This window comes from Pholis gunnellus, assembly GCF_910591455.1.
Source record: "Pholis gunnellus genome assembly, chromosome: 11".
Classification (NCBI taxonomy): domain Eukaryota; kingdom Metazoa; phylum Chordata; class Actinopteri; order Perciformes; family Pholidae; genus Pholis; species Pholis gunnellus.
This window is the reverse complement of record NC_136538.1, coordinates 20,674,062-20,689,483: the sequence shown is the minus strand read 5'-3', so window position 1 is coordinate 20,689,483 and position 15,422 is coordinate 20,674,062. Positions and strand designations below refer to the sequence as shown.

The 15,422-nt window shown below is 40.1% G+C and overlaps 1 protein-coding gene across 1 annotated transcript in view; it reads left to right on the top strand.

Moving 5' to 3' along the window:
• Positions 1-12,354, top strand: part of LOC306703121 (protein kinase C epsilon type-like) — a gene marked incomplete at both ends in the record, with an annotated part of 52,038 nt that extends 39,684 nt beyond the window's left edge. Inside the window, 5 exons of the mRNA XM_079168967.1 lie at positions 496-650; positions 9,057-9,195; positions 9,461-9,649; positions 11,776-11,922; positions 12,208-12,354. Of these exons, the coding sequence (XP_079025093.1) occupies positions 496-650; positions 9,057-9,195; positions 9,461-9,649; positions 11,776-11,922; positions 12,208-12,354 (777 nt within the window). The remainder of the gene's footprint in view (positions 1-495; positions 651-9,056; positions 9,196-9,460; positions 9,650-11,775; positions 11,923-12,207) is intronic.
• Between the last annotated feature and the right edge of the window lie 3,068 nt (positions 12,355-15,422).

Here is a 15,422-nt window from a genome sequence, read left to right as displayed (position 1 = left end):
TAAAGAATTCATTCATAACTAACTTACCCTAGTCCAATTTTAGGGATTTTTGAATGCAAACAGCTCTTCTGCCTGTACCATGTTTCATTCTCAAATTGACCATCATCACTTATATATTTAATGATTATTCACAGTTTTTCCAAATGTCTATATAAAAACATGAAGCAGCTTGTCTGCTGCTTCAAAATAAAAACGTTTAAATAACAAAATAACGGGACTTTATTGTGAAGAATTCATAGGAAATGAAATGTGTTTATCTACTGTTTTACAGCAGCTCCTTTGAGCGCAATATGTATATATATATATATATATATATATATCCTATAAATCCTATCAGGCAGGTTGCATTGAAGTGTCAAGGGTGGGCACATATGTGACATAGCTGAGGCAAAGTGTGTAAAATGTCTTATTGTGGTTGTGACTCTTAACATGGAGAATATGTCGATACCTCTGTATTCATTAAAAGTGAGTGCCTCTCTCTTCCTGTCTCTCCAGGACCGACTGTTCTTCGTGATGGAGTACGTTAACGGAGGCGACCTCATGTTTCAGATTCAACGATCGAGGAAGTTCGACGAGGCGAGATCTCGTTTTTACGCGGCCGAGGTCACGTCCGCTCTGATGTTCCTGCACCGGCATGGGGTCGTATACAGGTAACCAGTTGCCACATTAAAGAGGGCGTCGCAATATTCTGCCGCACGTTTTGCACCCTTCAGTACACACATTTGCACATTTGAGTTACAGCAGAATGTGTTGCTCAGACTCTGTCTCTTTAATCCTTTCAAACACTGTGAAGCATGAACGTTCTGCTTATTTGATTTGGAGCTTCCAACTGGGATCCGAGTCTCCATTACAAGGCATATAAGAGAATTCCCAGAGAAAAGAGAAAATAAACACTAAAGGAGTACTTCACCCACAAAATGAGCAGCTGTATATCATTTACTCACCCGGTTACCTGTAATTCTTGAAGAAAACTGTTTTTATTGCATGTCTGACGGTTTTACCAAAGATGTTTGGGAAGTAGTGAACATGTGACTGGATAAATGAGACGTGGATTATTCTGCACAAGTTATTTATAAAGATGTTTTATAACGTTTTTATAAAGATTTTTTGATATAGTTTTGCAATCTCGCTTTTGATGCTTATTAAACCTAACCAATCCAACCAACGAATGCAACGCGTACCAGCCAATCAGAAGCAGAGTAGGGGGGTCATGGCTTTTCCAAAGCAGTATTCATAATTTAGTGTTGTGGTAAGGGCTGTGGACAGGTACTAGGCCTTGCAACATTTGCTGCCGGGCTGCAAGGAAACCACATGACAATGATGTGAATAGTTACATAACTGTCTGGGCTATTTGTGCTGTAATATCCTTTAACTTATTTGCGGTTTGTGCTGCATGCATTCTCATCACTTCCTGTCGGTCAAACAGGCGGCATTTTGCTCCAGATTGAAATATCTCGGCAAATATTTTGTGTACAGCTGTTGTTGGTTCAAACCCTTCAGCACACTGAACACAAAGCGATGTGTGTTCCTGTGTTCAATCGTGCCGAAAAGCAACGAAATGTTCTTTTCAGATTAAATATTTTCTTTGGTTATGAAACTCAAACTCGTTGACCCCGAAGTGACCTGTGTTGGTTTACTTCAGGTACCATTATCTGGACTCCTCAGTCATAATATCATTGTGAGTCAATAGCAAACACACAGCTGGTCCCACAAAAGCAGCACGTTGCTCGAATCATAACACCATTGTGATGGACGGAGGCTCGGTGCAGGTTCAGGCTGTTTGCTCCCAGAAATAACTTTGATGGAACGTCTTCTTTCCGGTGTTTTCTCCTCACGAATCGGAGGTTTGATTTGGTGTTTGGATTCTCTCATCATGCGATGTGTGTGTTTCATGCTGCACCATCTGTGCCATGTTAGGCCAGCGAGGACTGTTGTGTGCCTTTTTGTGATTGTGTTTATGTCATCGCGTTTCCTGTTCACCTGTTTTATACTCTCACCATCAAGATATTTACCAAATACACAAACACACACACATTTCAGTACTTTTGGACCCTTGTTGACGTATTGCATTCCCTTAGCCCTGACCTCAACCTAATTCTAACTCTTCAACCCTGAAATCAAGTCTTAAACATCAAAACCAAGACAAGCGGAGCGCTTGAGACAGTCGAGGGGATACAGGTATATTCACACAGAGAGTGTGAGGAAAATAAAGAATGTTTTGAACATTAAAGCTTGTGAATATCTTCTAGAAACCCAAAATGCAAGAATGAACCTGAAAATGAGTATCATATGTCTCCATTAAAGTGACAACTGTCTCAGTCTAATACCTTACTGAGCCTTGCTGAAGAGTCAGCAGACCAAACAAAACTGTATGCTGGAGATGCAAGACAAACATTATTATCACTGGATTGAACTAAATATAGTGACCTTTGACCTTGTAGTACCCGATAAATACTAAACACATTACCAAATGAGCAGGTGTACGATATAATGCGAGGACGTCCCAGAAGCAGAAGTCTGTAATAGTTAAATGAACTGATTCATTTGTTGTTATGAAACACTCATTTTCAATTGACTATTAACCTTTTTTGTTTGGTCTTTGTTGAAATTACATATTACATATTAAAGACAAATTCTGTTTTGACATGAGACGTGGTTGTTTTGGTCCCAACTAATCCCAGTGTTCGCTGTGTGTGTCAGTGTATCTGCTTTTACAAAGTCATGAATACTCAGAATTCTGGCACAAACACAGACAAAGTGTCCCCAGAATGAGGAACCAGGCTTGGATGTGATGGAAGACACAATAGTGTATGTGTTCAGTAGTTAAAGGTTTGTTAAACGTGACAGAAGACGGTATATTCTTCTTCCGCTTATATTTGTCCTTTAATCACTCTCTTGCATGTTGGTAGGATTCCCATGGGTGCTTCCGTTTCCTCACACAGGGCAAACAAGAGGAGAACATGTGAACTGAAAGGCAGAGATAGTGATGGAAACTCATCAAGAGAACTGTTTCTTTATTGTTACACAACAGCTGAAACTGGCTGTTATCTTAATGTGAATCTAGTTGCCTTGTTTCTACAACAGTCTTTCCCCTGAGGGTTTAATAAAGCCTTATTTTGTTTTATCTGATGAGAATATTGCCAAGTATGTTTTTTTTGGCCTTCAGACAGCATCAAATATGACACAAATCAGGTGACTCAGAACAAACAGTAACGACTTTCCCAACCCCAATCAAAGACTGTCAAAGTGAGAACTTTGTATGCCCTTCAATCCAGCTGGTGGAAAGAAACCAAACTCTAACGTTTGGCTCTAAGTAAATCGAACAGTTTAATGAGCCTCAAATGTTACAAACTTTAACTAAACATGCAAGGATTAACTTAAACTAAGTAAAACTTCATTTAAAAAAAGAAAAACTATGCTTACAATAACACGTTTTTTATAGCAGGAATACGATAACTTCAAACAAGAGAAAAACACAAATCCATAAACTTTCTATGTAATAATTTAAGTGAAAAATGATGATAGTTGATTGAGAGCTATTGCTTTTATGGCTTTCAATGTACTCCATGTTGTTCACTCACTGGATGAAACTGGTGGAAAAAAATCAGGAATAAAAAGGTCTCACTAATTAATTTAGGATAGCTGGCGAGGTTGCAGTCTAGTGTATTTTTTAAATAAAGAATGCGTTAAACGCACACATAGCTTGAAACACAAAGAAGATGTTGCATAAACAAGTTAAAATCACTAAAATCTTACATAACTTGGCTACATGGTCTCAGAGGGTCCAGTCCGTCTGGTGCCTGCTGGACCAGGACTCATTGTTTCACACAGTTTCTGTTACAAAGAAGCTAATAATGAAAGAGAGGGGGGGGGGGGGTTATAATCACACAATTTATATGTGTATGTGTTTCTTTGAGTTGGCACCATTGAATCCTAATCAGTCATCAAGGTTAGAGCCAAGAGCCCGCAGCGTTACTGTTTTGTGATTGTTTTTGGCTACATAACCATGTTTTAAAGTGATACTCCTCCCAAAGTCTGGCTCCGAGTCAAACACTCCTCACTTGAAATGTGAAGGGTGTCTTATTACCAGAAGTACCTTTAATTGACCCCGGCCTCTGTTTTCAAGTCAGAATCGAGCTAATAGTGGCTGCTGGATGCAGACCACTTGCAATAAATTCCAATGATGATGATGTTTATAGCGGGAGAAAACGTGCCGGCTAAAGAAACTTAAAAAAAAAAAAAACGGTAGTCACAGTATGGTGTAAACAGTCATAATTTTACCAAAAAATATGTTTGACGCTCTTAAACTCCCCTCTCTGGAAGCTGGACGGATCTATGGAGTTTCTTATGGAATGAAAAGGGCACCAGCTGCACGGTATGGGGCACCACCGTGCAAAAAGTTGTCACTGCATCACATTCTCTCCGTCTACTGGCATCCATTAGTTCACTGCATCATGTGTTCTCTTCTGGAAGGCTAGATGGCACTTTATCATGTTTTATCCACTGGAATGACAATATAAAGGACACTTTATCACATTTCTCTTCTAGAAGGGAACCCTGGAGGACACTTCATCACATTTTCTCTACTGGAAGGGCACCCAAGAGGCCACCTCATAACTTTCCTCCAATAGAAAGGCACCGCACAGTGCACTTTATCATGTTCTCTTCTCTAAAATATACCCTAGAGGTATCCAAGAGGGCACTTTTGCTGCATGAATACAATGCGTTTCACATGATCCTCAAATTAATTGCAGTGTTCAGACGAAGTTTGGGAGAAAGAAGGTTCATTTTAGTGCCATAATCTTTATCGTTAAATAGAGTCCAATGCTTTATTCAAAAGGGTATCAGATCTTATTTACTCTGCTCTGTATGTACACACCAACTCAACCATGAAGAGACTACCATGAGAAAGATGCTTTTTTTTAAATTTTCATTTCCTGCTCACTTCCAGAAAGATTTCATTCCAGCACTCAGGTTTAAAGTGCATTCTGACGGACTCCAGTTGGCGTTTTCAAACACTAAGATTAGTGGATCAGTCTTTCAACATTGTGTTCTCAGTCAAGCTGTATTGATAGAGAATATTACTCTGCCACACACACACACTGCATGTTAATAAATGATGGCTGATTTGACTGAGCTACCTGATCACCTCTCTCTCTCTCTCTCTCTCTCTCTCTCTCTCTCTCTCTCTCTCTCTCTCTCTCTCTCTCTCTCTCTCTCTTTTGCTCTCTCGTCCTGACCTACTTTGTTGAGCGGAAGAAGAAGAACAACAAGTGTTTTGGGAACATTATGTCCCGACTCGCCCTCCTCCTCACCCCTCCTCCCTCTCCTCACCCCCCCTCCCTCCTCCATCACTCCTCTGATGTTCATCTTTTTCTCCCCATCAGCCCCTCCTCAACGCTCCCATCACCACGACTCCCCCATGTCAACAAGCAAAAATAATTTTGACACAATGGAACATGTAGTAGCACTTTCACTTCTCTTCTTTTCAGCTTCACTGAAGTCTCTGAGACAGAATAGAGGGCGATGTTTGGGTGTGATAGTGTTGACAGAGCAGGCTCAGACTGGTTAGAGGGCAGACACACAAACATACACACAGGTGAGGACATCGCCACACTGTCTTTCAGAGTCGGTACATGTACGAATTTAGATGGAGTGATATTTTTCACACCCAATACATCAAAACTTAATACCACAAGCATGACAGTTGTGATTTAGATCAGTAAAATATCCGTTCAATGAAAAAGCTACAGGACTAAGAACCTGACATTTGAAGGCAACTTGGTTCCTTCAGACAGATTACGGTCAGTACTCAATATGTATTTATGGTTCGGTTCTGTTTGTCCGTCCATCTAGTCCATTCTTGTTACCGCGATATCCCAGGAACGCCTTGAGGTCAAAGGACTTTGTGATTTCACCAAGAATAAAAGAATGAATATGCTAGTTATGACAAATTCACACTAATACCTAATGAGATCAAATGTGATGACAGCTTGGACGGACATGATGATGATGGTGTGTTTAGACCCAAAGGACCAGATAAGCTGCAGCCATGTGGCTGGGTGTGTTCATTAGACACCTGTGAACGTCTGAGGAAATCCAAAAGTTACTGACACGAACAAAAGTTGGTTCATTTTCATTTTATTTTCCAGTTTGTCAATATCTTTGTGTGTATTTGACCAGATGTGTGAACATGTTGTCAAAAAGAACAGGGGATGGAGGGAATGATGGGAAGAGAGAGAGAGAGAAAGAGAGAGAGTGAGAGGTTAGCTGTCACAGTGCAGGGTTTGTCTCTAAGGACGTAATGGAAAAATCACTCAAGATTAACATGAAACACAGGAAATGCTTTCAATTGAGTCTGATTGCCTTGTGTGTGTGTGTGTGTGTGTGTGTGTGTGTGTGTGTGTGTGAGAACTCCTTCTGCAGCAGCTCCTGTTTATTGACAGGATTAGTTAAGCGATATTAAAGCTTTTCTAACAAAAAAAACCCACAAAGGTTATTTCCCTGGAACACAATGTGACACTGATTCAGGGTCAGAAGGGTTTTTACTGTAACATGCTCGGCCACTTTGACCAGGTCAGGGTTTAAACGGGAGACGGGGAACCCCTCGGAAACGGTTGCTTTTCTTACCACTGAGCTCTCAACCTATATCACTGTTAAATGGCTTTAAAACCATGACTGGCTTGGTACTAACTGGTCCTGGTAGTTTGTGTGTCTCTTTTCTGCCCCCAAAAGACCAGAAACAAGGCAAACGTGCACTTTGTAATAGTACTCTCTGAAGTGCTAAAGCATGTTTGTGATGTTTTCTGTTCTAATACTAAAATACCTCGTGTTTGTGCTGCTATACCTAACGGCATTGTCACTCTCATGAACTCACAAATCTCATCTTTTGATTCAATGAATACGCTTGACCAAAACTGCACCGTAATGACATGAGCAAGCCATACCATGGACTGATGAAATAATATATATATATATTTTATCTGAAATATGTGTTTTTGTATACAGAGGACTGTGCCTGGAAATGAAAAACTAGTGTAATCGTTGGCCAAACTGGTCATTCATCTTAATAAACCAGACACAACAGAAACCTAATCATATAAATAAAAAGACTAGAATATATACAATAATAATAGTACTAAAGAATCAAAGCATAAAGAAAACTGATTCAATAAATTAAAAAAAAATGAAGATAATTAAAATGTTGCCCATTCCCTGCTATGAAACATAGAATATTCGGCTCCTTCTCATCCGATGAAACCACACAAGACATCTTCACATAAATAAATATCATTCCATTAGTGCAGCTGAACACCTGTAGCCACTTAATATTGAATCTTCCTGCTGCGAGGTGATGTGTAATACAAAGATTAGCATCAACAGTCATTTGAATTCAATCACAAATGCATTAAATTCGTATGCTATATTTCTGCCCCACTGCATGCGGGCAATTCAGATTTAATGTGCTGGGAGTCGCCTGGAGGTGAGATATGTAAACAGGCAGCCAGTCGCCAGTTTAATCTTTCATCTGGGGAAATACAGAACAAGTGCTGCTCTTTCCTGCCTCGACATCAGGCCATCAATGTGCCTTTAACCAAGGCATCGTCCCCGGCTACAGTACAGCACTGTGGTTGTATTGGGGAGCTAAGAGTGATGAAAGTTTTGGGATTTCAGACCAAGTTCACATCAATCAAACCTTCAGCAAACATAACCGGTGTTTTAAAGAGTGGAAATGTCTTGGAAAGAGAACATGCATTCGATTTGAATCAGTGATTGTCAGCGTTGGTTGAACGTAGAGAGAAATCACTTTTTTGTTTTACTTTGATGAGAGATTGCCTGTTATCTGTCTGTTTTCTCCTTGTGCTCAAAGTGCAAATTGTTAACTATCAAACTAGTTCTATACTGCACATTCATCTTATTTATATATATAAAAGTGAAGGTTTTGCCTTTTGTGTGCTCAACAACACTGAAACTCGTTTATGATGACCGGAATATGAACTATTGATTCAAAGCCAACTGTCAAGCTCCGCTGCATCTGACATGTCATGTTGTTTTTCCATAAGACTTGAGGTTCATTAGCATATCGTTCATGGTTTAACTTTGCACGAAATCTGGATTCCTGCCATAACGTTAAAGTGTATGTTAAACTCAGGAAATATTCGGATTTTCAAAATGTAATTTGCAAGGCAAACGTGTTCAAGCATGTTTCATGGTTTTTTATGGTAAATAACTTATCTTCCATAAATTCCCTGTGTTGAGGGTGCACAATATACACACCCAGAGAGAACGGTGGTTCATAATCAGCATCTCTTCAGAATTGTCTGTATATTTTTCTCACAACCTTATACTGTATAGTGCAATACATATCCTGTCAGAGCAAAGAATGATGGGACAGAAAAGAACAAACTTTTTTTTATTTTGGAAGCTCGCTAAAACAGGACAGTTGCATAAGCTCTTGACTTTAGAAACGCGCAAACGCACAAACTCTGTGTCCTCCCCGGCTTGTCAGGGCGGCTGTATGTTTGAAACCACCGTGGGCTGAATGGCTGCGTTGGCTACATCGAGGAGATGTTGACATTTTTGTGGCCATCAACCATCAAGCCCAGAGCTGCAGCATTCATAACCACCCCTGTCATCTCTCAACACTGCTTCTCTTATCTCTCATACTCCCCCCCCCTCTCACTCGCTCTCTCTCCCCCCTTCACCTCTCTCTCCCATTCAACCCTCAACTTTCTCTCATTTCTTAGGTTTGTTCCTCTTCACATTTTTATTTATCTCCCTAAAACGAACTTGTGGATCATGATTGTTGTAAATTCCCACTTTTCTCAAATCTGTGGTCATTTATGAGGAGCATTAGTTTCACAAGAGATGGCATTGAAATAAACTGAAGCATAAACAATAGCTCACAAGGCATATTCTTTTTTTTCCCAAATTGACTTAAAAACAATGTCTAACAACTTCTTGGTAATGTCATTCCTCCCAGTGTGCATAGAGTATTTTGCCATATCCCTCTTGCTAATCCCTCCTTTCACCTGTACAACCCTCTGGCTCTGCAGAGACTTGAAGCTGGACAACATACTGCTGGATGCAGAGGGTCACTGTAAGCTGGCAGACTTCGGGATGTGCAAAGAGGGCATCCTCGATGGAGTCAGCACCACCACCTTCTGTGGGACGCCAGATTACATCGCACCCGAGGTGACCTCAGACGAACAACGTCCACACCCACAAACTTAAACTTTTATTTCTCCATGTTCGACTCTTTGCTGATGATGCTCCATTTTTCATTGCTAATATGGAGTTGAAAGAAGAACATTTTAGCCTTTTGGTGGGAAGTTTTTTATATCGCAGAACTTGACAGAAAAATGAGAAATGACATAGTTTCACTTGCATAATTTCACGTAGGTGTACTTTTTGTCCGACTACCTGTTTGTAAGCCTCCTCATTTTTATGTGTGATTAAGATCCTTCAAGAGCTGGATTACGGCCCGTCGGTGGACTGGTGGGCTCTGGGGGTGCTGATGTATGAGATGATGGCAGGTCAGCCACCATTTGAAGCCGATAATGAAGATGACCTGTTTGAGTCCATCCTGCACGACGACGTCCTCTATCCCGTCTGGCTCAGCAAGGAGGCCGTGTCCATTCTTAAAGCGGTCAGTTAGCTGTTCATTAAAACATTTAGCATTGTGAGCACTTTTTAGTCCACTCAGCTGGGAACTAAGAGTCCACCTGAACATAGATTGGTCTGAGATAGTTTACAGTTTAACTGTGTTACAGTTTGTGTCCAGTGCACCAATATGGTGTAGGTCAACTACACACTCACACATTTAAACCTCCCTTTAGCACAATCTTGCTGAGCCTTGACCACATGTGTCCTAGTTGTTTTGTTTTTTCCTTCGTATTTCTTTGCCTTTACTTTGTGTTTTCTTAAGTAATTCGTTATGCGCACGGAAACTCTGCACATTATGAAGAATTCCAATAATATCCGGCCCTACTGGACTAACGGGCTGTTACAGATCCAAAATAAGAATTCACTAAGGACTCTTAAACGTTGATGTTTTTTTCCATTTATGCATCAGTTCTTGTGTTTATTTGCTTCTGTCCTCTTCTTGTTTTTTGTTTTTATACGCTAGTCTTTCCCTTAGTTTTGTGTTTGTCTCATTCTCAGTGTCACATGTGAGTGAGGATGCTGTTTTTTTTTGTGTGTGATATGTTGATCCATGTTTCCTCCTCTGAAAGAACGTTGGACAATTTCCGCTATGTTTTAATCCATTACTTTTTTTGTGTGTTATTGGTTGTGTGTGTGTGTGTGTGTGTGTGTGTGTGTGTGGGTGTGTGTGGGTGTGTGTGGGTGTGTGTGGGTGTGTAATGCCACTTGACCGTTCGTTTATTTGTTTGTCCAGTTTTTCCATCACAAGCCTTGCGTTTACCTTGGCTGTTGACTGCAAAGCCTTGTGGGAAAGTGTGTGTGTTTATGTTGGACAACGTCTTGGACTCTGACCGGTCACTTGACCAGCACACCGGGCTCTGATTGGACATGTCCTCCAACTGAAAGACTTCGGGTCACGTAATAAAGTCTCTCGAACTAACGGATGAGCAGCTCGTTCATCACTCATCCAGAATTCAAGTATTTGCAGAAAATCCAGCAGAAAATATCAGGCGAAGGAGGCGTTTGACAGAGGAGAGTATCTTTCTAAGGCCCAGAATTATCTCATTTTTACATCATTTAAAGTCTTTGTGATAAATTAAACAGTGTAACAAGTGAAAAAAAGGGATATTGAATTTACTTTTTCTCCCCGTGCTTGTTTGTTAGCAAATAGCAATCTACAAAAATATTCAAGAATCAAGCTTTTCATTTTTTAGCAAGCGCTGAATTTAATGTTGCCATTTCATACATAAGTTGTAGGTGTCTGGTTACTGATCTCTCTGTAAGCCAGTGTCTGTTGAGTTTTGCATGGGCATAAAACTGAGACCCAAACTGGGCCTGTACCTGCACCTTTAAAATGTGCAACATGTAATGCCTAACCACCTGCTCCAAAGAAATAAGCAGCATTTCAACTCTACTACTGGGTTCATACAACAGAAATATACATACAATTAAACTAAACTGTGAAAACTCTTGAGAGCCATGCAGTCAAAATAACACTGCTATCTTATAATCCTCACTTGTATTAGGATTGCATATCTATAATGAGTTGCATGATTGAAGATGATTAGCACAAAATACCAAAACCTGGAGTTGTTCCGATACCAGTGTGCGATTCTATGCCCCGATCAAATATCACGTTGTCGTATCATTTATCAGCTCATTGACGATACAAAGGAACAACGACAGCACATGTCACTTACTTGCAACCTGATCCGTACACCCTGCCTGATCGGTACTGCCCGTGTGCAAACTAGTACTACACACTGTTGTTCACCCTATTTGTTCCCTGGTTATGATGCATTGTAAACAACAACTCTGTGTTGAAATCGGCATGAAGAGAGCTTGTTAACGTTAGCTGTTAGCAGCAGGTGGGCAGCACAGTCCTGCTTGGTGAAATAACAGAGCAAACAGCTAACATTAAGGGAGGTTGCAATGAGTTACATAATGATGCGTTCAAGCTCTGTTCGGTAAATTATAACATTATCATGATGCGTTCAAATCATGTCTTGCAAAATGTAGTTTTGACCTGTTTTTTTTTCTTTTTTAATATTTATTTATAGAATGTTTTTCTCAAGGAAACAAGTGAATTCCTCTTCCCCGCTCCTTTTCTTTCTTTCTGTCACTTCTCAGTTCATGACCAAGAGTCCTAACAAGCGTCTGGGCTGTGTGGTGGCTCAGGGTCTGGAGGAGGCCATTAAGCTCCATGTGTTCTTCAGAGAGATCGACTGGACGCTGCTGGAGCAGAGGAAGATCCGACCACCGTTCAAACCACGCATCGTGAGTTCACACACTCACGGAAACACACACCTGAATACTGTGCAACTGTGCATTCTGTTTGAAAGAGGGAGAGGCTAAAACATCAACATTAGTACATTATTACACATGTGAATCTTCTGTTAGAAGAATCCTTTGCCAGCAACTGATAACGAAATGTACATTTGTACAAATGTACATTTCCTGTTGCAAAAAGCTCATTTTAAAAAGACTAAAGATTTGACCTCGTCTTAGACTGTCGTCAGAGGTCCTGAGGCTGAAATCCGTCTCTTGTTCTTTGTCTTCCAGAAAACCAAAAGGGATGTGAATAACTTTGACCAGGACTTTACACGAGAAGAACCAAACCTGACGCCGGTGGAAGACAACATCATCAAGCAGATCAATCAAGATGAGTTTAAAGGTTTCTCCTACTTTGGAGACGAGCCTGTGGCCTAGACACACACACACACACACACACACACACTGACACACAGATAATTAACACATTAATATACACCACCACACCTAAAAAAATCTTCGAGCTAAGATGTAAAATTTGAAGAAACACACGGCCTGAGACCTCCTGAACGTCTCCAGATTCTGACCACTCCAGGACTTATACTAGACCACCGGTATCCCTCTCTTCATCGTTTCTGTGCTCTTGTTGTTTGTCCATTTGTGCATATGCCGTCAAAGTATATGCTCAAGCGGCATGCAAGTGCAGGTCGGAAGCTGTAAGAAACGCTCCTTATCTTGGTCCGGATGCATTTCTAAAGCAGCGGACAAAACTGAACTCTGTGTTTTCAGAGGGGCCTTTTGGAGTAGATACAGGAGCAAGGTCACGGCCTGTGAGTGTGCACGTGTGTGTGTGAGAGCGAGATAATGTGAGGGCAAGTGTGCATGCATGCATAGTTGCATACTGTACCTCTAGAAAGAGCAAGACTGTCATTTCTGTACATGATGTGCTGTATCCTGTGTCTGTCTCCGTGTTTAAAGAATGTTTTTCTTCTTCCCTAAACTTCTATGTGAATGGAAAAAAAAAATGTATATGTTGAACCAATGATTGTATTTAAAGAGAACGGTCTTGAAAAGTACTTTATTCATTATAAAAGGAGATGCGAAATCAGCTTTTTTTTTTTCAGATGAAGGTTTTGTCAGTGCTATGTTTTAAATGTGACAGCCAAACTGGCAAATTCAGAGTTAACTGTTGAAGGTGCCCGACTAAAGCAGAACGTTGGCATTTTAAGATTTGAGCTTAGTTTTATCTCAGCAGTTCTTGTCTCATGAGAGAGAAGGTTACACGAGCTGTTTTTCCTTCTCTCTCCACATTTGAGCTTGGTAGTATATTAACATCGCTTTCTTCATTCAAAACCAAACGGTACCATTAGCCGTCAGCTAACAGACCCTGGCTGACCACTGGATTTGTCCTGTTGTAGTGAGACATGTTTGCAGTGTTAACAAGCTGGTTCCCATACGACTTGCTGTTTGACATCGGGACAGTTGTCCACTGAAGCCAAATATAGAGCTGAAATCTAAAATGTCAAAGGAGCCCTTTAAAAAGTCCTTGTTACTGAAACTCTCACTGCACCTCCTTTAAACACCTTAAATCCCTTCATGACCACTTGGATCGTTGAAATGCCTTGTGTGTGTGTGTGTGTGTGTGTGTGTGTGTGTGTGTGTGTGTGTGTGTGTGTGTGTGTGTGTGTGTGTGTGTGTGTGTGTGTGTGTACAGTCACTGGTTAATCGGTCGCTGTACTGGACCTACAGTCTCTGACATAACAAACCAAACCCTCATGACTCCACATCAAAGTGGTGGATCGTACACAGAGGTGAATGTGTTCAACTGAATGTATTTGCTTCTGAATGTGTGTGTGTGTGTGTGTGTGTGTGTGTGTGTGTGTGTGTGTGTGTGTGTGCATCATGTTGTATCTTTTATTTAAAACATATTGTTGTTGATGTCGTTGTGTTGTTTTTTTACTAGTTTCATCTAGTTGTTGATGGCATGTTAGAAATCTTTAGGTTTCATGTGATGGTCAGAAAACTCTTCAGACCCTCCTCCTCCTCTTTGTCCCGCCCGGACGTGGAGGTCAGATAAGCTGGTGTTCAGAGGCGTTGCTCCATGTCACAGGTCAGGTTTAGGACTTTATAGTGAACGGAAAAAGAATCCAAACACCTTTCGAAAAACTCCATGTGCAATAATCTGAAAGAGTTTTTTAATTTGTTTGTTAAGTTGTCTTTCTTCTTATCTTCCTCTTGTTTCCCTTCAGCCTCATCCACAGACAGGTACAGAGGAGACTGCTTTACAGTTACTTTATGGCCACATAAAAGTGATTGTTATTTCAAATATATGTTCTCAAAAGTGCAAGTAGTGGGAGTATAAGATGTATTAGAAAGACTAAACATACACACAAACATATGGATAGCGGTGCAGATTTGACGTTGTTTTACTGCCAACCAACTTTCAAAACACAATGTTTCTGCCGTCCATCGTGTCTCTTCTCTTTTCTTCTGTCTTAATGTGTCTCACGTTGCATCTTTGTGTTTGTCTTTAATTTAAAACAGTTTGTTCCACTACGTCCCAAAAAGTATGTTCTTTCCCAGAAGTCCTCCATGCTGACTGCCAATTGCAATGTCCAAATGTTCCACCCACAATCCCTTTAGTTTAACGTTTTGTATAGAAGACAAGAAGAAAATCATGAAGGAAGTTCCTTTTCTTTGGTTTTCAGGTTGAAGTTAAATTGTGGCCTGAGGTTGATTTCAAAGAATGGAGACAGTATTATGATTTAACCTACAGTATCAAACATTCATCTTCCTTGGGTCATATGCAGCATGTTACTCTATGTACGTGTTTCTGTTTTGTTGCAGTCACTGTATTTGTGAAGCTTTGTATGTACAATTTTGTCATCTGACCTGTGTGTGTGTTTTTTTCATGTGCTTCATTTGTGTTTATGTCGAATTTGTTCTTTTCTTTTACGCTGCGTGCCAAATGTACTGTATTTTAAAAGGATGTGAAGATGTATTTTAATTTTTGAAACAAATTAAATATCATGATGCCAGAAAAGACATTTCTGTTTGTTTTGTGTATCATTTTTATTTTTCTTTTCTTTAATCTGACCCTCCGGTCTACCTCCTCTCCTCTCTGTTTCTGCTTTGAAATTAAACAGCTGAATTGTTTTGTGAATTCAGCAAAAATACCAGTCGCATTTTCTATGATGCCAACATGTGTGATCCATTATAAACATACTTATTAGGATCCTTGCAAAAACAGAAATGTCAGTGAGTGACCAGACATTATGAAGTATTATGACACTTGACATTTAAGGCATTATAAAATGCTTCATAATGATTATTGTTGTAAAGGATAATACATATTTATGAGTGGTTATAATAAAACAATGCTGAAAGCAGGCGTCATAAAACCTGCTCCCAAAATGTCAAATTTACATTTCAATGTTTTACTCAGCTGAAAATGTACTCAAAAATGCACTAAAAATAAGGAAAATACATTTGATTTTACCGTACAG